Here is a 22,556-nt window from a genome sequence, read left to right on the forward strand (position 1 = left end):
TATAAAGCAGCTGAACTCTTATAAACCCCATGAATCTGATGCAAGAATTTTCACTGTGCCCCATTAAGCAGAAGATTCAAGAACATAATACCTAAACTGCATGTCCATAAATCTGAAAACTTTTAAGTGTCTTTTCAAACAATTCATTAACTACATCTTCACAATTCTAGCAGAATCATTAATCAATTTTAGACTCTCCAAATGCCAGAATTGTAATACCTAACAAGACAGTTGATTAACATCAACTTTCTTTATAAAATATTTCTATTTTTCCCCATACATAACTAATCTTTCTGCTTAAGTATTCAACTTCAAAATGCAAGAATTATTCTAATATTGCATCTCAATAGGGAATCCTTCCTGTCAGTTTTGACCTTGGCCTGACCTCTATATACAAGCTTTGTGTTTTGAGGTATGTGATGAATAGCTCTCTAGCTTTCTATTAAATCCTGTGCCACTGGTTGTCAACAGTGATACTCAAAAGAGATAGTAAAGTAGTTAAAAAATCAGAGATGTTCTCTAAATAAGTTAATATTACATCTAGGCAAACAACAACAAAAAACAGAGATGTTCTATACATATTTTTCTACCTTAGCAAATCTGGAAATAGGTCAAAGGAAGGCATTTTTTTATTATCTACATTGCTTTTCCAAATAATAATAAAAAAAAATGAAGTATGGAAATATAATTGCCAAAATATACATAGGCTTATTTGGCCTTCCTGTGCCAGAAATGAAGTAAATTTTCCTATCACTTTGTTGAATATTGCTCTCAGTTTAAAGGATTTATAACTTATTTACCCAGTTTACGGTCCTTAACACTAGATTGCCCAAGGAAGTCATTTTGACTGCTTTTTAATTTCAATTAGAAAAACAATTATGTATATAAGGACACAATGTCTTAGAATTTTGTGACTTTTTGTACAACATATAAATGCGTTTATTAATAATTGTAGTTACCTCCCCCTCCTTCATTTCCGGTATATATATATATGTGTTATACCTATATTGCCCAAAAGCAGTCATTTTGACTGCTTGGGAAATTTTAAATAATCAAATGACTCTTATTATTGAATTGAGTAAATTTCTTATATGACCAGTTCGGCTCTGTATTGAAATAACAGTTTTCATTTTTTTTCGATTACCGTCACATAACATACAAGTACATGATAAATTGTCGATACTTGATAAGTTGCAGTTGCCCAATAAGCTAAACTAGTGCTTGTTATTCGAATCTTTATGCAGTGATACTTGTTCTAATAAGTTGTTTATTTTATTTCTTTTGCGCCCTAAATTCATGAAAGAAATGTCGAATAGAAGTGAGTTATTGGAAAAGCTAAGGAACATAAGTGAAGAGTGCTCCGGTATTATTCTTTCACAATGCAGTCATTTTGACTGCTTTTGGGCAATATAGGTATATACTAAATTTCAGTCTTTCTAGTGTTAAAGACCAGGGCTTCTATCCCTATGCCAGGACTCTACAGATAGTAGATACTTAATAAATATTAAACTTAGATTAAACTGAATTCAAAATTGGAGATGAAAGAATAATCATAAAAAAGACTATGAACTCTTCTTCCCACCTGTCTCTGATCTATCCTAGTACCTGGCACATAGTATGCTATCAATGAATGTTGGCTGAATGATTGAAAATCAGTATATTGAAATAATAATGACCAGTTGCTGACTTTAATGTCTGTTTGTTAACTGTATATAAATTATTCATGCTCATTTAGAAAGATAAAAGAGTAACACCCAATTCTCCTAACTGTTGTACTCCGGTTTACCTTTAGAATGTTTGCTTTTCCAACGTCTGAGAATGCCTCTTACCCTAAATTCATCTACTACCTTCAAAACTACTCATGAATGTTTTATTTTTTTTTATGGTACATTCAGGACAACAAGTTGGCAAAGTATTGATTTATCTATAAGACACATGCGAGAAAGGTAATTTTAAATTGTTTGAGAAAGTGTATGTGACATGAAATATGTATACATATGTATGACATATATACATACATATGAAATTTCCTCACACCCCTCTCAAGTTATCTAAATCAAGTTATACATTATCATACATATATACACACATATGTATAACATTTATTTACATTTATATTCTTAATGTTCTGAAAGAAATCAAATGCTGATTTTTAGGCTTATCTATGAACTTAGATGAGTGGATTTTTTCCCCATTCTACTTATCCTAAGTCTTTTTAATGGACATGTGATATGCTAGTCTGTGTCCAAGCTCACCTACCATTTCTTTTCTCAAAAGACAAGGCACATCTGCCACCTGCTCTACTCCGTGTCCCAGCAACAACTGTCGAGCAGCATAAAGATTGATTATCAGTCAAAAACCATTGCACAACACCAGATTTTGGTGGGTTAAGCTTGCTGATCCAGCAAGAGATGGTGTGAAATTTTCAGGAGTGTGTGCCAACATTTTGGTGCTAAAAGAACAGCAGTGCATGTCACAGTGAAACACAGCCAAAGATATGCAGACAAAGCAAAGAAGTTTTTGTTCGGGACTTGGCTTTAAAAAGGATAAAAGAGAAAACAAAAAGTAGGGGGAAATTAGTTTGTACATTTAAAAATCATCCACCAAGCTTAGTCATGTGTGTAACATTAGTATTTTAAGCATAAATGTCCAGGAAATTTTCTAAGAAGCTTAGATGTAAGTAATTTTTTATATATCTCTTCCATTATTATAAGAAAGGCAAATATTTCTTATTAATAAAAACAATCAAGGATCTTAAGAAAGTACTAATTATATAAATACCTAAATATAAAAAACTCACAAACATGCTTATATGCAAGCAGATGATTAATGAATACAAAATAAAGGCAGCCATATTTAAAGTTAAAACAAAATTAGAAAATGATATGGGTCTCCACTATTGTATGGGTAATTTTTACTGAGTATTGCAGCAACAAGTTTCTTTACAAGGACCAAATTAACTCGAACTTTCTATTGAATTCAATAAATTATTTCCTGATGATCAAGCATTATGAAATCTTAGTATTATTTTCTATGATAACATTCATAGAGAAATAATTTTTACCACTTCATCTGTAATCAACTCCAGAGTTATGCAATTACTGCCTAGACTTGCCTTTGGCTCATCAGCTTTTTAGCAGTTGCAGGAAAAAAACAACAACAACACAACTTTTAAGAAGATATAAAAAGCATAAGGGAGCACAGCAAGCAGTTAGATACACTGAATTTGTATGGCAAAGCTGTTTCATTTAAATGGGATTACCACATATAGGACTTGATAACAGACTTGGATATGGCATTTGGATATGGAATATCTAGAAGAATATTCTTAGATAGAAGTACTTTCATTTATCTCTTAAAATGTATTTTTTACCACTAAAGGAGGAAAACTGTTTTCAGTTTAGAAAATGTAAATGCACATTTTAAAAAAAGATCTTATCTACAAATAGTTCTAAAATATGTTTCTGTTTATATTTCATATATAATTTATATTATTATAATTTCTATCATGTATATAAGCATATATACATTTCAAGGTAAAAAAGTCAAGCTGTAGCATTTACCTTATGAAAAATTTTATTAGGAAAATTACATGTATATAAGAATTATGTGTTCATTACTGGCCACACTTTCATAATTATGTTAATGCCATCTGAAAAAAGACCAAGAGTGTAAATGCATAAGGGATACTTGAAACTTTGAACTATTTTCTAAGAGAATAAGTCTAATGAATTATGTCTGTTGGGTGTCACAGAAACTAAACAGTAAATTCAATAATCTCTGATTTAATTTATTATATTTTCACCATTTAACCTCCTGCAGGCTCCCTAATGTCTATTCAGATCTATATTAAATTAAGCACCAATGCTAATGAAGGGCAATAAACGTGGCTGTCAGTGGATTTTTCTTTCATTAACCACATTATCCTCTTACTGAGCTGTAAATGCGTAAACATTAGTTTTGTTAAACCATGCAAAAAAGACAGGATGAAAATCATTTTTTAATTGCATCCCTCAAGCCATTTACTGTACGTGGGGGTAGGGTTTTCTCTTCTTTTTTACCTTTAATTTTTTTGAATGGATCTAAAAAGGGCTCTCCCATTGAAACATAAACGTCGGCTTCATGGGGTATGTCTTCAGGTTCGAGGGCTTCAGAGCCATCTGCCAAGAACACTCGTCGTGCGGCCATGTTCAGACGCAGCTTCTCCGTGCACTCCTCCAGCAACTGGGAGAAAGCAAGAGGTAAGAGAAAGTGATTCACAAAAGGAGAGTTACACATTTCCATGAGACCAAACATGCTTCCAATCAAAACAGAAACTTGAGGCAATTGCCAGAGTTAACTTGAATAACTCCACCAGTATATTTTCTAGCAGTTGAAAATATACAAATAAAAGATAAATTACAGCACTAAGAATATCTAATAATTGTCTAATTTTAGTCCTTAAATATCCTGTCAGTTAAATGTTTTTATAATTCTACAAAATATAACATGTGTTTCACTAAATGTGTTTCACTTTTTATATGTTGGTGAAAAAGGAAAGGAAAGGAATGCCTGTGAGTTTTATGTATACCTAAGCAATTTATAGGTTCATATTACTAAAAAGAACATTTTGACAGAATAAATGTCATTTTTCTCCACTTTTATATTTTAAAGAGATTAAGGGAAGAAATGAAGCAATAAAAACTTTTGAACACTAGTTACCAAGGAGATGGTTGGTACAGCAACTTTGGCAAAGACTGTTCTAGATCCATTTTTGTAAGCTGTTACTCTAATCACTCTGGTTTGAAGCTTATGTCTTTGAGAGATTCTCTGCCAATTCTGGGCCGACTGAAATTTTAAAGAAGAGAACTCTGCAACTCTGAAGAGAGAGAAAAAAAAGTAAAAATTGTTGCATGTCAATTAGTAAAAACATTCAAAACCATATTATCCTGGATATTTTTTACACATACATATAAGCTCTAATGACTGTAAGTATTCTTCAAAAAAACTTTTTATAGTTGTATATAACTACTTAAATATTTAAAAACACTTAATACAGGATAAGTTTGCCAAAACTGTTCATGGGACAGTTTATTTCAGAATAAATCATTTCTATCATTTTACTTATAAAACATCACAATACTTGTTTTTAAAAATGATATTTTTTATATTAATTATGTTCTGATAGAAAGCATAAAATAGCAATATGGTCTTAATATTATAAAATACTTAGTGGAAAAATTTTTCCTTTAAGTTTTCATATTTATCAAAGTTCTTTGATTTATTTTAAAAGATTTCAAATTCAAGCATATCATGACAACATTTTTTAATCTAAAGTCAATTGTAATTGCTTTCATTTCAAATTATCTGGAGGAAGTAAAAGAAAATTTCTAAGTTTTGTCTTCAGTCAAAACCAATGTCAATCTTACTATTTTCTCAGCAAAGCATGTAATTGACTAAAATGTCAAAATTTTACTTCGGAGTTCTGTAACTAACCCTGTTAATTCTTAATGCTACAAAAGGCAAAGTAAACATTTTAAAATAAAAACTTTAGGGAAATTAAAATCACAATATATCCGCCTATTCAAACATATGAAAATAATGGTAGCATCAGTTTCTTGATTTGATTTTTATTTTACAAATATTTTATCCAATCCACAAACTCTTAGGTTAAAAGATTATTACAAACTATGTAAAAATACACAAAATAGTTTTATAATAAGTTCATTACAATTTAATTTTATTTTGGAATTTTGGGTAAATATCAAAAGTATGCATTTCTATTTTTAAACCAATACCTGGTAAGCAAAGATCTATCATGGTCCTAGACTGATTTTGTTTTAAATATTTTTTTAGAGTTTCATAGTATCCAGGGTGAAGTATATTTCATGTTTTCCACAAGTGTAATTAACAACTTTCTACCCCTATGCTTTCAAAGAAAAAAAAATAAAAAACAGAAACAAAACCCTAGCACTAGAAATGTGCTACATCTTAATGTCTGAAATAACCAATTGAATCATTATGAATTCTGCTCAAAGGGAAAAGCCTCAACAGTTGGTTAAAAAGAAGAGAGCACGGCTTTGATTACCTCGGTTGACCCTCCGGAGCACTGACAGGTCTGTTTCTCTTGGATGCTGATATAAAACAGGAATTGTTATTTCTGTTTGATTTGTAGCTATCCGGGTCTGATATTTCACCATGCCTATGATCTGATACTGTTTGATGTGTGGAGCAATTTTGAAGTCCTGACCCTTCTGATATTGCTGCTGAAAGCAACAGTCTGTTGGGGCCAAACTGAGGCTGCAAATAATCTTTAGTAGTTTTAATAACTGCTTTTGCCTGGGATGACATAAACTCCCTGGAAGAAACAATGCATGGAAGAATACAGTGAATTGATTTATATTCACTTATTAACAACTACCACATAATAACTGGTTTTGTGCCATGTGCTAGACAACATACTACACACTTAGCCATTATTTGTTTAATCCTTACAATATCCCTGGGAAATAGGTACTATTTTTATCCCCATTTTCCAGATTTAAGAAATTGTGGCTCTGAGAGGCTATTAATTTGCCCAAGCTCAAATAATTATTTAGTTGGCAGGGAGAAATTGAACCCAAGCGGATCCTAGGACAAAACCCACTTTCAGCCTTGGCCAGTGTTCTAAGTGGTTAGAGCGTTGGTCCACCATCCAAAGTCTCCAGTTAGATTTCTGGTCAAGGGCATGTACCTGGGTTGCAGGTTCCAACCCCAGTCCCCAGTCAGGGTGCATGCAGGAGGCAACCAACACACTGATCTCTCTCTGTCTCTGTCTCTCTCTGTCTCTCTCTGTCTCTCTCTCTCTCTCTCTCTCTCTCTCTGCTTCTCTCTGTGTGTCTCTGTCTCTCTCTATCCCCTTCCCTGCCTTCTACTTGCTCTAAAAATCAATGGAAGAATATCATCTGGTGAGAATTAAAAAGAAAAAACTCATGTTCATAACCATTAAATGTACTTACATACTTAAAGAAGAAAGCTGTGTAATCCTTGAAACAATATAAGTAAAATTTTTAAGTTCTTAGATTAATTACTTAAACACTAGCACTCTGCTAAGTATTAGGAAATACAAACGTTAAAGAGATGTGGTTACTACTCTTGAGAAAGTTGCAAACTAAACCCTAATAAAGAGAGAATATATGTTAAATAAACTGCTTAAACTCCTTGAAGACAAACTTATGTAGGCTGGAATAAAGTTGGGAAAGGCTTCACAGCAGACCTGAGATTAAGGTGACTAACTCATCCTGGTTTGGCACTGAAAGTCACACATCCTGAGGGTTTCAGGTCATACAGCTTATTACCAGAATACTCAGAAAGTTAGGAAAGTAAATGTACTCCAGAAAGGCACAAAGAGAACTAGAAAAACATTCATTGCTCTCTAAGACACTATAGACAAATAAGAACAACTCCAGTAGACTGCCACATTTTTGGCTCAGAAACCTCACCCCTTCCTCTTCCTATAACATTACCATTATTTCCTATCATTATTTCCAATGATTTTAGGAATTGGTCATTTTTTAAAAAAATAATAACCCCTCTTTGTGTTCACATATTGATGAGGTTTTCTACCACATGCTGGAATTTGACCTAATTTTATAACACAGATTTTATTCTTCACATTCTATGTCAGTGTTATTATCTTGTCCTACAAGTCTATGCTACGCCTCTACTGTAAATCTTTCATTATATCTGTAAGTAATTCATACGGTATACACAGACTTCAAGTAGTGTCTTCCTCAGTAAGATTTCTATGCTACCCTTGTATATAGGAATATACTTCCTTCCTGTGCACTGATGTCTGCCCTGGTAGACCTAATAGCTGGAATCACTATAGCTCATTCATTATTTCCTACCATCTAAAATGCTAGGCCTCTTTGCATTTGTATGTCCTCTTTGGAAAAGTGTCTATTCAGGTCCTCAACCCATTTTTTAATTGGATTGTGTGTCTTCCTTTTGTTGAGTTGTATGAGTACTACATATATATTGGAAATTAACCTCTTATCATTGTATCATTGGCAAATATGAACCCATATAGTGGGTTCCCTTTTCTTTTCTTTTTTTTTTTTAATCCTTACCCACGGATATTTATTCATTGATTTTTATAGAGAGTGGGAGAGAGAGGGAAAGATAGGTAAAAATATCGATGAGAGAGAAACACATCAATTGGTTGCCTCCTGCACAAGCCCTGACCAGGGCCTGGGCCAGGGAGGAGCCTGCAACCAAGGTACATGGCTTTGACCAGAATCGAACCTGGGACCCTTCAGTCTTCAGGCTGACACTCTATCCATTGAGCCAAACCGATTTGATGCTGGTTTATTTTGCTGTGTAAATAGCTTTATAGTTTGATGTAGTCCCATTTTTGCAGACTGGCGCAGCCACTATGAAAAACAGTGTGGAGTTTCCTCAAAAAAATGAAACTGCCATTTGACCCAGTGATCCCACTTCTAGGAATATATCCTAAGAATCCTGAAACACCAACCAGAAAGAATTAGACACCCTTATATTCACAGCAGCATTATTTACAACAGCTAAGATTTAGAAAGAATGCTGATCAGTACATTAGTGGAATACTATGCAGCTGTAAAAAAGAAGGATCTCTTACCCTTTGAGACAGCATGGAAGGACCTGGAGAGTATTATGCTAAGCTAAATAAGCCAATCAGAGAAAGAAAAATATCACATGATCTCACCTATATGTATAATCTAATGAACAAAAAAACCTGACAAATAAAATAGAACCAGTGACATGGAAACATGGAACAGACTGACAAGTCTCAGAGGGAAAGGGGAAGGAGGCAGGAATTGATTAAACAAAAAAATTATATGCATTTATGCATTGCCCATGGACACAGACTAGAGGTTGGTGAAGGATTGGAGTGGGTTGCGAACCGAGGGGAGGGGTGCAGTGGAAGAAAAAGGGGACATCTCTAATACTCTCAATAATAAAAACTCAAAAAGTAAAATAAGATGCTAGACCTCAATTTCTTTCAAATATTCCAATTCATCATTGTATTATTTCTTTTACCATTGGTATAAAAGCATTCTTTTTCAGACTGAAAACTAAATGCCACTATATATTAGGATGACATAAGAACATCAATCACATTACTTCAAAACTATATCTTTTAAAAATTATCTATCAATCACCTATCTATCTGTCTATATTAGTTTTCTATTGCTGTGCAATGAATTAGCACAAACTTAGTGACTTAAAACAGCACCTGTTCATTACCACACAGTTTTCATGTAGCAGGAGCCTGGACAATGCTTAACTGGACCCTTTGCTCAGGATCTCAAAAAGCTGAAATCAAGGTGCCAGCTGGGGCTACAGTTTCATCTGATGCTCAGGGTCTTCTTCCAAGCTCTTTCAGGTTTGGTCAGACTTTAGTTCCTTACTGCTACAGAACTCATAGTGACTATCATCTTTGAAGCCAGTAGGAACTCACTCACCTCTCTGACTCTTCCAACTCTGATCTCTGAATTGTCATTTAAAGGTTGATCTGATTAGGTCAGGCCCATTCAGGATAATCTCCCATTTGGTTAACTAAAAAGCACTGATTATGTTCCTTAACCACAACGGCAAAAATCTCCTTTGTCGAATCTGAAGGGAGATCATCTATGTGGAGGCCGCTGAAGGAGCAAGGGGTCCCAGCTCCAGACCCCCATCTCAGGGTCCCAGAGCTGGGGAAAGAAATCCCTACGGGCAGTAAGAACTACAGGCTGTAAAAACCAGTATGGATTGGGGCTCAGTGACACAGAGCTGCTGGAGACCAAGCTGTTCCTTTTAAAAGGGTGACACCATAAATTGAACTTACAAGGTCCTGCTTCCTCTGAGCTCCAGCACCAGGGAGAGGCTCTGGGGAACATAGACACATACGAGGAGGAACTGGATTGTCTGGCATCGGGGCAGGAACTTGGGGGCAGCTTTCTCCCAGATGGAGGTGCTCTCAGGGATCATTGTTCCTATGCTGGAACCTCCCCAGTTGCAGGGTTGACTGGCAGCCATTTCTTTTTGCTCTGCCCTGCTGATTCCCTATGACCCAGCCTCATCCAATTTACAACCCCACCCAAGTTGTGTGCAGCAGCTTTTACATAATAATGGCCTGTCCTTGCTCAGGCTAAAATCACTCAAACAAGCGGCAGCTGGGTCAGGGAGCCCCAAACCTATCAATAAAAGGCCCAAGACCCAGCACCAGCACCAGCCTACCTTGTTTCATGGCTGGGCCTCATCTGGGCACTTTCAAACCCGATGCAAAGAGGAGGAATCTGCAGATCTCTCTATAGCTCCTGCTGGGTGGTCACAGGCAGTGACTGACTTTGCACCTCCCTGGAGATCCAAGAGCCAGTGTACCCAGTGGTCAGTGTCAGACCATACCAGATTACAACTCTATACATCCATAAGCAACACACTCAAGGGGCAGACTCAGTGAACACCTAAGCCCCACTGAAGCAAATCCTGCTCCATAGGGATGTCTCCTTCACAGCAGTTCTCCCACTATAGTCAAAGTTGGTCCTCACAGCCAATTGGCCTGGAGGTTAATTCATCCCAGTGACACCAACAGCAATCAAGTCTCAACTATAACAAGACTGTACACAATCCACAAAGGGGTGCACATAGAGGGCCCAGCACAGGTGACTGGGAGGCTGAGCCACTGGGCCCTATAGAACACCTACTACACAAGGCCACTCTACCAACTCAAGGGGACAGAGCAACTCTACCCAATACATACAAACAAACAAAATGTGGAGACAAAGAAACATTTCATAAATGAAAGAAATGGAAGAAAGCAAAGTATTGGATATAGAGTTCAAAACCATGGTTATAAGGTTACTCAAGAATCTACTAGAAACCTCCAAATGGAAAAGGACCAGTCAGAAATTAAGCATACACTGACTGAAATAACGAATATATACAGGGATTCAACAGTAAAGGATTCTGGGAATCAAATCAACGATTTGAAATATGAGAAAGCGAAAATCACCCAACCAGAAAAGCCAAAAGAAAAAGAATCCAAAAATATAAAGACAGTGTAAGTGTAGGGAGCGGCTATAAGGTCAAGCCTTGGACTGACCTGTGGCAGGGCCACAAACAAGTCCTAACTTGGAGGGCAGAGCCCTCCTAGCATAATTAAGCATGACCCTATAGTCCTCCCTTGTTCCTAGAAAGCTAATGGGCTGTGGGATGTGCAGCAAGTGCTGCCTAAACAAAGCTTGATAGAGAGTAGGGAATGGCAACAACAGGAAAGAAGCAGATTTGAACTTTGCAAGAACATTATAAATATGTTGACCACTTCCCTTGTTTTGCTTTGTGTGCTCTGACTATAAAATAAAGCTTCGGCTTACAGGCTGTGTCACTGTGTCCTCATCTAGGCACAAGTGAACCTACCTAGCCCCAACTGTATTCTCCTGTCTGTCTTCTTTAATCCTTCACCACTCCTCCTCAGATTCACCCTTGTCTGTGCTGGACGTGGTTCAGTAAGGAGCCTCTGGGACAACTTCAAGCATACCAACATTATGGGAGTGCCAGAAGAAGAGAGAGAGCAAGATATCAAAAACCTATTTGAAGAAATGACAGAAAACTTCCCCTACCTGGTAAAAGAAATCGACTTACAAGTCCAAGAAACACAGAGTCCCAAACATGAGGAACCCAAAGAGGACCACACCAGGGCATATTGTAATTAAAATGCCAAGGGCTAAAGACAAAGAATCGTAAAAGCAGCAAGAGAAAAGCATTAGTTACCTACAAAGGAATGCCCATAGGACTGTCAGCTTATTTCTCAACAGAAAGTATGCAGACCAGAAGGGAGTGGCAAGAAATATTCAAATGATGAGTAGCAAGGATCTACAACCAAGATTACTCTACCCAGCAAAGCTATCATTTAGAATTGAAGGTCAGATAAAGAGCTTCAGACAAGAAAAAGCAAAAGGAGTTCATCACCACCAAACCAGTATTACATGAAATGTTGAAGGGTATTCTTTAAGAAGAGGAAGAATAAAAAGAAAAAGATTAAAAAAATATGAACAACAAAATGGCAACAAATAAATACCTATCAACAATTCAATCTAAAAATCAAACAAATAAGAAATCTAATGAACAGAATAAACTGGTGAATAAAATAGAATCAGAGGCATGGAAATGAACAAACTGCTGATTCTCAGAGGGAAAGAGGGGGATCAGGAAGAGATTAAACAAAGATCTTATATGCATATATGCGTTACCTGTGGACAAAGACAATAGGGTGGCGAAAGCCTGGGGTGGGATGGTAACTGGGTTGAAGGGGGGAATGGAGGGAAAAAAGAGGGACATCTGTAATACTCTTAACAATAAAGATTAAAATATAAATCTCCTTTGTCATTTAATATAATCTGATCATGGAGTGACCTGCCATCATATTCACAATCCCACCCAAACTCAAGAAGAGAGAATTATACCAGGTATATACTATATACCAGGGAGTAGGAATCTTGGAGACCATATTAAATTTCTGCATATCATACTAGCCATTTAATTACCCAGGTTTTATGATCCATTTTTTAGATAATGGATAATAAGATGTAGATCAAGATATTTTATTTTCTGAATAATTCTAATTTAATTATTTAAGATTAAAATTTGACATCATCCAAGATATTTAAAGGAATGTGCCACAAATGCTGATGGGAAAATCCAAAGTAGAACTTGCAAAATGCTTTGAGATTATACATTATTTTAAAGGGGGTTGAGGGAGCCATTCACTTGGATGAAAATATTCTGGTATATTTTAAAAAAACAAAACAGCTACATTACTGATGAGTTAGTTTACAGTCAGTTATTGAGAAAAAAAAAGATGTTTTCTTTTAGCAATTTGAATAATTTATTAGAAATTAGATAATAAAAAAGATCAAACAACAAGTGTGGTTATGTGTGTTTATATGCACACACTGGTAAACTATGTAAATATTTAAGAATTTTATGTGTGCTTAGAGAAAGATGAATTAAAACACCAAAATTTAACCTTGAATCAGTGTGAATAAAAACTATCAGTTAATTAAAATTTATCAAGCTTTAGGCAAATAAATCTTTTAGACAACTTCTACATATGATACAATGGATATGATAAATCACAAATTTATAAAAGCATGTTAATAAATTAATTAAGCCTTTATTATTTTCTCAAACAGTATTATACCTCATCTACATGTTGGCTTTCCACTATAACCAAACAGATTATCAGGGACAGATCTTATACATTGTGGAATTTACAAGCTCCTTGATAACCCAGGCTAGTATTTAATTATGCTTTACTCTCTTTGATTTTTACTTAATCTAATTTATAATTTTTGCTTCACAAAGCAATAACCAAGTAAAGATGTGAGGTCTAAAAGTATAAGAAAATATACTCAGGGAGGAATATAGAAACAGCAGATAAAATAGATTGTGATTAGATTTAAGGTTATGCCTCTAATTTTGACAGGGGCAATTTTTCTTCTCATTTCCTTGGCTTTAACAGCATTAGTGAATCTTAATGGCTTTTTATAACAATTTTAGGAAAACTCCTAATACAGTCATACTTGTTGATCTCATCTTCAAGGACTTCTAACCAATTGCTGCTGCTCATTGCTCCCTGTAATATCCCTCAGCTATAACTGCACCTCATTGCTTTCCATTGTTCTGATCTATATGCTTTATTGTCAATGGTGTTCACTCAACAGATCTGTACTCATTACTGTACATCTTTCAGTAAGTAAATATTTAATAAATGTTAACCTGAACTCAGTGCTTATGTTTTCTAGAAACCTCTTTCATAATTATCTAGTAGAAGAGATAAATGTTAAACAAATAGTCACATATAAATTTACAATTACTGTGAAGGAAAAGTCCTAGTTACTATAAGGGAGAAATTCAGGGATTAGGGGTATAGAGAAGGATTTAACAAAACTGTTCAAGCTGGTAAGACACATAAAAGGAGTTAACCCCACCCGATCTAGTCAATCCTTATTCTAAATCATTCTGCCCAGGTCCTGTGTATGAACTGATATACTGATTTACATATTGATGTGTTTGCTTTGTGATTTCAGATGATTTCATATCCCATTCTACAAGAATAAGATCCTTGTTTTACATATTTTACACTTCCACAGGAACTCAACCAGATTGATATGCAGGAATTATTCTTTGATAATTATGACATAGTATAAAAATGCTACTGACAAGAAACAAACACAACTTATGAAATAAAATATGCTAAAGCTCAAGCCAAGAGTTATGTCAGGTAATGTTCATTTTATCTCAGTCATTCCCCTGATTTTTCCTTAGATGAAAACAGTCAACTACAATTAAGTATTCAATCTCCTTATATGCTCATGGAAAGTATCTCCTGATTTTATATGTGAGATAGAGATGTTTTAATCCTAATGGTCTAACACTAATGATGGTAATTTCATTTCCCTTGCAGGCTAAGTAATCAACTCGTGATTCCATTTTGGCCAATGGGACATGAGAGAAGTCTGCTGGGGAAAGTTTTTTGTTTTGTTTTGTTTTCCATAATGAAAAAGAGATGTAAATGATCAAACGTTGATCTTCTTATTGGACATTGTTGAGTGAACCTGTGATGAGCTATCTTGTGAGTAAGAAGAGTCAAAATCAAGGATCTAGCCAATATTCTGAGGATGGCAGTGGAAAAGATACAAAGAGCCATGTTCTTTAATAACATGCTGAACCACTGAATTTAACCCTAGAATTGCCCTGCCTCTGAAGTTCTTGTTATGTGAGATAATGACTATTCCTCATTTAAAAAGTCAGTTTCAGTTTCCTATTACTTTCTAATAGTAGCTGAACTTATACAATCAACTTTCTAATCATGGTTGCTTTAGATTTAGCTTTATTCAAAATCTACAAATTTTGAATACTTTTATAATGACTTAAAATATAAACTAATATGGTATTTTCTAAAAATTCTACCTTACTTAATAAGAAATATCTCACTAGAAATGTCAGAATGAGCATAAAATGACAGAATTTTGTTAATTTTCTTCCTTTCTGAAACAGAAAGCATCTTTGGTGAGTTTAGATTTCTCTGACAGTAATCTGCATGGGGCTAATAATTCTATTCATCAGTAGAAAGTGTGGCTACTTTGACAGAACATAGCTCAATAACAACCGTGCAGCTCTAAGTTATCACACAGTTTGGATGTGAATGCAACAGCAGGATAATGACAGTTGCCAAGGATTTGTACTTGCTGTCGCTTCATACCAGTGTTGCCTGTCAAAGTGTCTCTTTTTCTTATACAGAAGCCATAGAATTTTTATGGATAGCAATTACTTACAATATACAATGAAGTACATCAAATCTAACAACCACTCTTTAGCCCGTCATTATTTGGTAGTCTCTTTGTTAAATGTAGTCAACCATTTTCATCTAAATTATTTATTTATACTGTATATTTGACAAGCATATATTTCTTGCTTTATATTCTTACAGAATTTAAACCTTCCTAAAGAGTTAGTTTTTTAATACTGTCATTTTTAAAACTTATCTTTATCCTATTACCATTCTAATGATAATTAAACTCTCTAATTGGAATAAATACAAATAAGAAAATGTAAACATAAAGAAAAATGACCCTAAGTACATTTAAGAAAAAAACATCACCTTAAAATACCGGAATACAACCAATAAGAGAAATAACCCCACATATGTGTGATGAATGGAAACTTGTATAAAACCTCTGGGGACCATAAAGCACAGAGATTACATTAAACTTTCCCAAACTTGATGAAATGAATAACCTCTAAAGACATAAATAACATTCTACAACTGTTAGGTAAACTGTATTTTAAACATCATAAAAAGTTAATAAAAGTGAATAATTCACACATTTTCTTTTTAAAAAAATATATATTTTATTGATTTTTTACAGAGAGAAAGGGAGAGAGATAGAGAGTTAGAAACATCTATCAGCTGCCTCCTGCACACCTCCTACTGGGGAAGTGCCTGCAACCAGGGTACATGCCCTTGACCGGAATCGAACCTGGGACCTTTCATTCCGCAGGCTGACGCTCTATCCACTGAGCCAAACCGGTTAGGCATATTTTATTTTCAACACCAGAAGAAACTGTAATTCTAGTTTGGTCTAGAAATGTTGGTAAGGATATCCCAACTGATATGTCAGGACATAAATCAGCCCACCCACAGGAAAAAAAATACACCTGTGTGTGCAAAAGTGCAATGGAATTAAAAATAAGGTATATCTGAAATCTAAAACTGGGGGAGGTTATAAATATTATATATCACTTTTCCAGAGGAAATTAAAATTTTAAAACAATTAGTCTTTTGACATTTTTAAAGGAAATAATGTATGACTGTTTAGATCTGTAAAATCTAAAAAAGCATAATTTGTTGGGGTAAAGGGGGTTGAAAACAGTGGGGGCGGTGCCTTGCTTCATTCACTATTGCTGTCTCCCTTTATTTCTTTCTGCTGTCCATTCCATGGAAAGACCTGACAGCTCATCGTTGGAATACTGAAATTAGGTGATATAACCAAGTGTTTATATTTCAAAAAAGACTCTAAGACCCATTTCAATTAAAAATATCTAAGATAACTATAATGACATACGAAGTGAGTGAATGAATTAGGCACAGTTAGTCTCCTTGAAAGCAAGATTAAAAGGATGTAATGACCCTGGCCAGCATTGCTCAGTGGTTTAGTGTCAACTTATGAACCAGGAGGTCACAGTTTGACCCTGCCCAGGTTGTGGGCTGGATCTCCAGTGTAGGACATGCAGGAGGCAGCTGACCAATGATTTTCTCTCATCATTGATGTTTTTCTCTCTCTCTCTCTCTCTCTCCCTCTCCCTTCCTGTCTGAAATAGATAAAAATATATTTTAAAAAAAGTAGGATGTAATGGATAAAAATCTAGGAAATTGCATGATCATCAGCTAAAAATCATTAAAACAAAATATTTTATATGTGAGATAGAGATGTTTTTAACAACATTCTCTTTATTTTTATTTATCTTTCATAGATTTTTATTGATTTCAGAGAGGAAGGGAGAGGGAAAGAGAGATAGAAACATCAATGACGACAGAGAATCATTGATCGGCTACCTCCTGCATGCCCTCTGCTAGGGATTGAGCCCACAACCTGGGTATGTGTCCTGACTGGAATCAAACTGTGACCTCCTGGCTCATAGGTCGATGCTCAACCACTGAACGACACCAACCAGGCCATTTTCTTAATTTTAAAATGCTATTTTATTTGAAAATCTTCCACGCATCATTTGGAGACATTTTCTATAAATACTAATGGCCTGGTGCACAAAATTCATGAACATTAAAAGGGGATTAATTAGAGGAAATATTTTAATATTGCTAGTTGCCCTTTCTCTATAATAGAAGTGTCAGAGATGAAAGAAAATTAGTAAAATGTATATGAAAATCTTCCTCCTGTCAGAATCTGGGGTGCACCACAGAGCCCAGAGTCAAGTCCCCACCCAACCACATGCGCCTCAAAATTGCACGAAACCCAGACCCAGCCAGCCCCCTGCATTGGGCTAGATCCAGACCTGGCCAGTCCCACCCTTGTCAAGCCCTGCTGGGCAGGGGGCGCAGCCTCAGGTCCCCTGGCCTGGCACTGGGGCGGGGGGCGCAGCCTCAGGTCCCCTGGCCTGGCACTGGGGCGGGGGGCGCAGCCTGAGGTCCCCAGCCTGGGCCAGGGCGGGGGGCGCACCTTGAGGTCCCCCATCAAGCCCTGCCGGGTGGGGGATGCGACCAGAGATCCCCTGTCAAGCCCCGCTGGGGGGGGGTGTGGCCTGAGGTCCCCCATCCCAGCGCCGGGAAGGGAGCACAGCCTCGGGTCCCTCATTAAGCACCACTGGGAGAGAGGTACAGCTTCAGGTCCCCCGTCAAGCTCTGCCGGGTCGGGGGCATAGCCTGAGGTCCCCTGTCAGGCCCCACGGGGGCGGTGGGGTGCAGCCTCTCAGGTCCCTGCTGATTGCTTGTTAAGGCTCATTACGGGAACTTGGCCTCCGCTGTGGGTGCAGCCGTCTTGTGTTATGGAAACCCTACCTCTGCTGTGGGCTCAGCCATCTTGTATTATGGAAACCCTCTGGCCTCTGCTGTGGGTGCCGTCATCTTTGTGGTAGAGTGATGGTCAATTTGCATATTCTCTCTTTATTATATAGTATGGCACAATTGTCCTTAGATACCTGTGACCAATAATGACCAATAATGTATTCCATTTGTGTCACCTGGGATACATTAGACTACAGCTGGGTAGGAAAAGTTTCCTATTGTGCTGCTTTCCTAGAAGTTGCCACAGGAATGAGGCTAGACTTGTCTAGTCATCCGCCCTCCTAGTGGTAAGTCAGGAAATGGCAAGATCGGACCTTTGGCACAGTATGTCAAACTCATTTATTGTGTTGATGATTAGTTTTCTTGGGGGAAGGATCCTGGCACAGTAGTTTTCACTCTGTTACAAATAAATGTAGCAGAGAGTGATAGAGGAAAAATAATGAAAGAACACAAGAAAGAGAAAAGAAGTGTGGATGATGTAAATTTAATAAAGAGTAAAGTAATAGCATCAGATAATATGAAAATAAAGTGACTGATTACTGTATGATTGCAATGAATGAACTTAATATATTTGGGCATATTTTATAAATTGTACAATGTGTTAATTAGTGAAGAAAAGCACAATCTCTGTGATATAAGTAAAGGGGTAATAAATTGACTATATTTTAATAATTATTTCTCATGAAAAGATCACAGAGATAGTGAAAGTATGGTGGCAAAGAAAACTAAATGAGACAAGAGCCCGGCCGGTGTGGCTCAGTGGTTGAATGTTGACCTATGAACCAGGTGGTCACGGTTGATTCCCGGTCAGGGTACATGCCCAGGTTACAGGCTTAATTCCCAGTGTGGGGCATGCAGGAGCCAGCTGATCAATGATTCTCTCTCATCATTGATGTTTCTACCTCTCTCCTCTCTTTTCCTCTCTGAAATCAATAAAAAAATACATATTTTAAAAAAAAGATGAGGCAAGAAAAGTTTTGACCTCAATTAGGGGGAAAATGTCTTTACTCATAGAGAAAATTGCCTCTCTCTGATAATCATATTAGTCCAAACAGATCTTAGATTACCATTAGTCTTTATGAACTTGATCCTTTTCAGGTTGAAATTCATTATTTTCTTTTTTATGAAAAAAGACCTCTGGGCATAGTCCTTGACTTTCCATTTGATTGCTGAGAAGAGAGTTATTTACTTCACTTTCTAGGTAACAGGCAATAGTGACAGAAAAGAAGTTTGGATTCAGACAAAGAAGTAGAAGCACTGTGTAAATTATCTCATATACTGCAAATATTCCTCACCGGTCAGAGAAATAAGGCAAAACAAAATTAGTTGAAAGTATAGATTTCATTTTCATCTAAACAGTGACAAAACACAAAAACAATCAAACCATTCTAAGATACATATATGATCTAGCATTTCTATAAGATTAACATAATCTTAATTTATGAACATTTTCTTTAATGCTCTTATAGCTCACGTTTTCCGTTTAGCATAAAGACTATTTCATCACAGTTAGCCAACCCATAGTTTATCAATACCTGACAAACACTTTTTTGCTCTTTAACTTTCTAATAGAGAAAAACAAAGGAAAAATACTTGTGTCTCCTCTGCTTTATATTTCTGGGAAGTGTGGTAGAATATATAGTAATAGTTAAGAGCTCTGGCTGTGGACTTAGATCGGTATGGATTCAAGTAGAGAAGTACCTTCTCTACTTACCAGCTGTGTAATCTTGGCTAAGTTAACTAACTTGTCTAGGTCTTCATTTCCTCACAGGTAAAATGGAGATGTTTAAAATATTATCTGTCTTACATTCCTCCCAGGGTTGTTTTGAAAACTAAATAGGTATAATTCAACTTAACTAGCACATAGTAAATCTTATCTTCTCTGCCATTATTGTTATTATCATTATGCTACCTGTCCTAGTCAGACTCCTGTGATAATATGTGTTGGTAATTGCATCAACTATCTTTTACTTCCCCCAAAACAGAAAAAACTTGAAGGACTTTAACCCAGGCAACAATCTTCATAGCCCATCACATCTCAAACTTATTACTGACATCATAATCTCTATAATCTTTGTAAATCTTGAGCATTTACAAAGACAATACTCTAGAAGTACTTTTTATCCCCTTCAGAATTCAGTTTAAGCTGCTGAAATAATATTCTTACCTTGGTAAATAATTTGAACTATATTTGTCAATGGAGTGAAAGCTATCCCCATTGAAAGTGCCTTCAGAGTTGCTTTGCTGTGATTCCTTCATGGCTTTAGTCAAGGATGATGAAGAAGGCTGAGAAAGTGCTGTTCTGTGATCTTCTGTTTCTATTTTTGCCATTTTCAGCTAAGAATAAGGAAGAACGTTATTCAATTTAAATTGTAAAATCCTCCAGGGTTATAAATTGAGGCTGGGCATTAATCACAATTTACTTCTAATTATGTTCTAGGCTATGCAACAGTTGCTAAATGTGAAATCTGGTTAGGAATGAACAGAGATGAGAACCCAAGAAAGACAAAATTATAGATCTAAGTCATTCGGTATAATCCTACTTAAGGAAAAAATGATAATTGGTTGCAAAGTATTTTAATTTTTGTTTGTTAGAAAATCGCTTATTATACAAACAAACTTAACATGAGGAATATGTTACTGAAAAGTGCAGTACAATACATTTTTTTGTCTGTCTTCATCCTTTCCTCTTTGAAAGCTACCTTCCTCCTGATTCTCATGGAACTGTATATTATGTAGCTTTGCTTCCCAAGCAGAGGAGTGTGCCCAAGGCTGGCCAACATGCCTTCTCCAGACACAGCAATTGCTACCTCAGAGTCTCAATGAAGAAAACAAAGTAGTGCTCTGTTCTCTTGGAATGCTAGCTTTAAGAACAATATATGAAGCCAAAGCAGATGAAAGCAAAAGTGAGAGATGGAGAGAGAATAAGAAGTGAGAGAGATTCCTGATGGCATTTTTAGGATGGCATTCCTAAAAACAACCACATCTCTTAAGTTTACTGTGTACATAAGCCAAAATTTTTTTTTCTTAAGCTAGAGATTGGAATTCTCTTATTTGCAACCTAGAAATCTTAAGTAACACACACCACAGACAACCTAAAATTTCTTAAGACCAAAACAATATGCCCATAGGAAATGATACCAAAGAAAGTTATAGGTTCCTTTTCAAGGTATAATCAGCCACTCACAATGCTGGTAAACATGGCTACAAAATCTCATCTCTGGAGTCCCAAAGTTGCATGACATACCAATACTAAGGGAAGGAAATAACTTGTAAAGTAATAAAATATATACTTCTACCTTTTAACTGTCATTCTGAGATAAAAGCATCCATTCATCCACAGATCATTTATTGAGCACCTACAATGTCGTTGGCTTGTTCAGGCACTTAGAATTTTTTAGTGAACAAAGCAAAAAAAAAAAAAAAAAAAGTCCCTTTTTGGAACTTACATTCTAGGGTAGGCAGATGGTAAGTAATAGATACAAGAAATAAGTAAGTTGTCAAGATATTAGGTGATAATGCTATGGAAAAAAAATTGATCAAGGAAGGTAGACTGGGAGTATGGGGGTGGAGGGAATTGCAATTTTAAATAGGTTTGTCAGCATAGGCCCAATTGAGGCGGTAATATCTACACAAAGACATAAAAGAGGTAAGGAGGTAGCCTTACAATATCCAGGAGTGAGAAGGCTCTACGGTAAGTATATCCTGCAGGTGTGAGGAGTAGTGAGCATGGATGAATAAGAGAATGTAGTTGGGATGCGGGTAGAAAGGCCACGGAGAGAGAGGGTAGAGATGACATGAGTCCTTGCCAGACACTGTTTGAATTTTGAGTGAATTAGAGAGCCCATAGTGTGTTCGGAGCAGGAGAGTAATATAAAACGTTTTTAAAAAGATAATTTTGGCTGCTTTGTTAAGAACACATCAAATATATCAAAATAACTGCATTTCAATGTCCTGATTTGTCCATAAATTAACATCTTCTAATATTTGTATAAATTCTTCGTGGTAGAGACTGCCAACTGGCTGCCAATATCCATTCCTTCCTTCCTTCTATGATACTGGAATCCCTGATTTTTAACTGAGGCATATCTGGCTGCCCAAAATAAAGACTATTTTCTGGTCTTCCTTGCAGCCAGGTAGGGGCATATGAACAAGTCTGGCCAATGAAATATTAGTGGACATGATCCATGCAAAGAGTTTGCTTTGCTTTTCCCTCATTTCTGCTACCTAGAATGAAGATATGGAGGTGGGCACTAGATGGTCATCTTTAATTTTGATATGATGCTGGGAATGAAAGCCATGCCCCAAGGAGGACAGAAGGAGTCTGAATCTCTAAAAACACAGAGCACTATATGAACCCTGGACTACCTGCCTTCAGACTTTTACATGAGAAATCAACTTGTGACTTATTCAAAACAACGTTAATTTGGATCTTTGTTGTGTGCAGTAAAACCTAATCTGGAAACTCCTGATATCCCTTGAACTATGT

The 22,556-nt window shown here is 36.1% G+C and overlaps 1 protein-coding gene across 1 annotated transcript in view; it reads right to left on the minus strand.

The window, feature by feature from the left end:
• Positions 1-20,398, minus strand: part of LOC118663606 (doublecortin domain-containing protein 1-like) — a 61,291-nt gene extending 40,893 nt beyond the window's left edge. Inside the window, exons 1-4 of the mRNA XM_036323411.1 lie at positions 20,235-20,398; positions 6,068-6,337; positions 4,702-4,858; positions 4,062-4,224 (exon numbers count right to left, since the gene is read on the minus strand). Coding sequence (XP_036179304.1) covers positions 4,062-4,224; positions 4,702-4,858; positions 6,068-6,337; positions 20,235-20,398 — 754 coding nt within the window. The remainder of the gene's footprint in view (positions 1-4,061; positions 4,225-4,701; positions 4,859-6,067; positions 6,338-20,234) is intronic.
• Between the last annotated feature and the right edge of the window lie 2,158 nt (positions 20,399-22,556).

The sequence above is a fragment of the Myotis myotis genome, unplaced genomic scaffold (assembly GCF_014108235.1).
Source record: "Myotis myotis isolate mMyoMyo1 unplaced genomic scaffold, mMyoMyo1.p scaffold_m19_p_10, whole genome shotgun sequence".
Taxonomy (NCBI): domain Eukaryota; kingdom Metazoa; phylum Chordata; class Mammalia; order Chiroptera; family Vespertilionidae; genus Myotis; species Myotis myotis.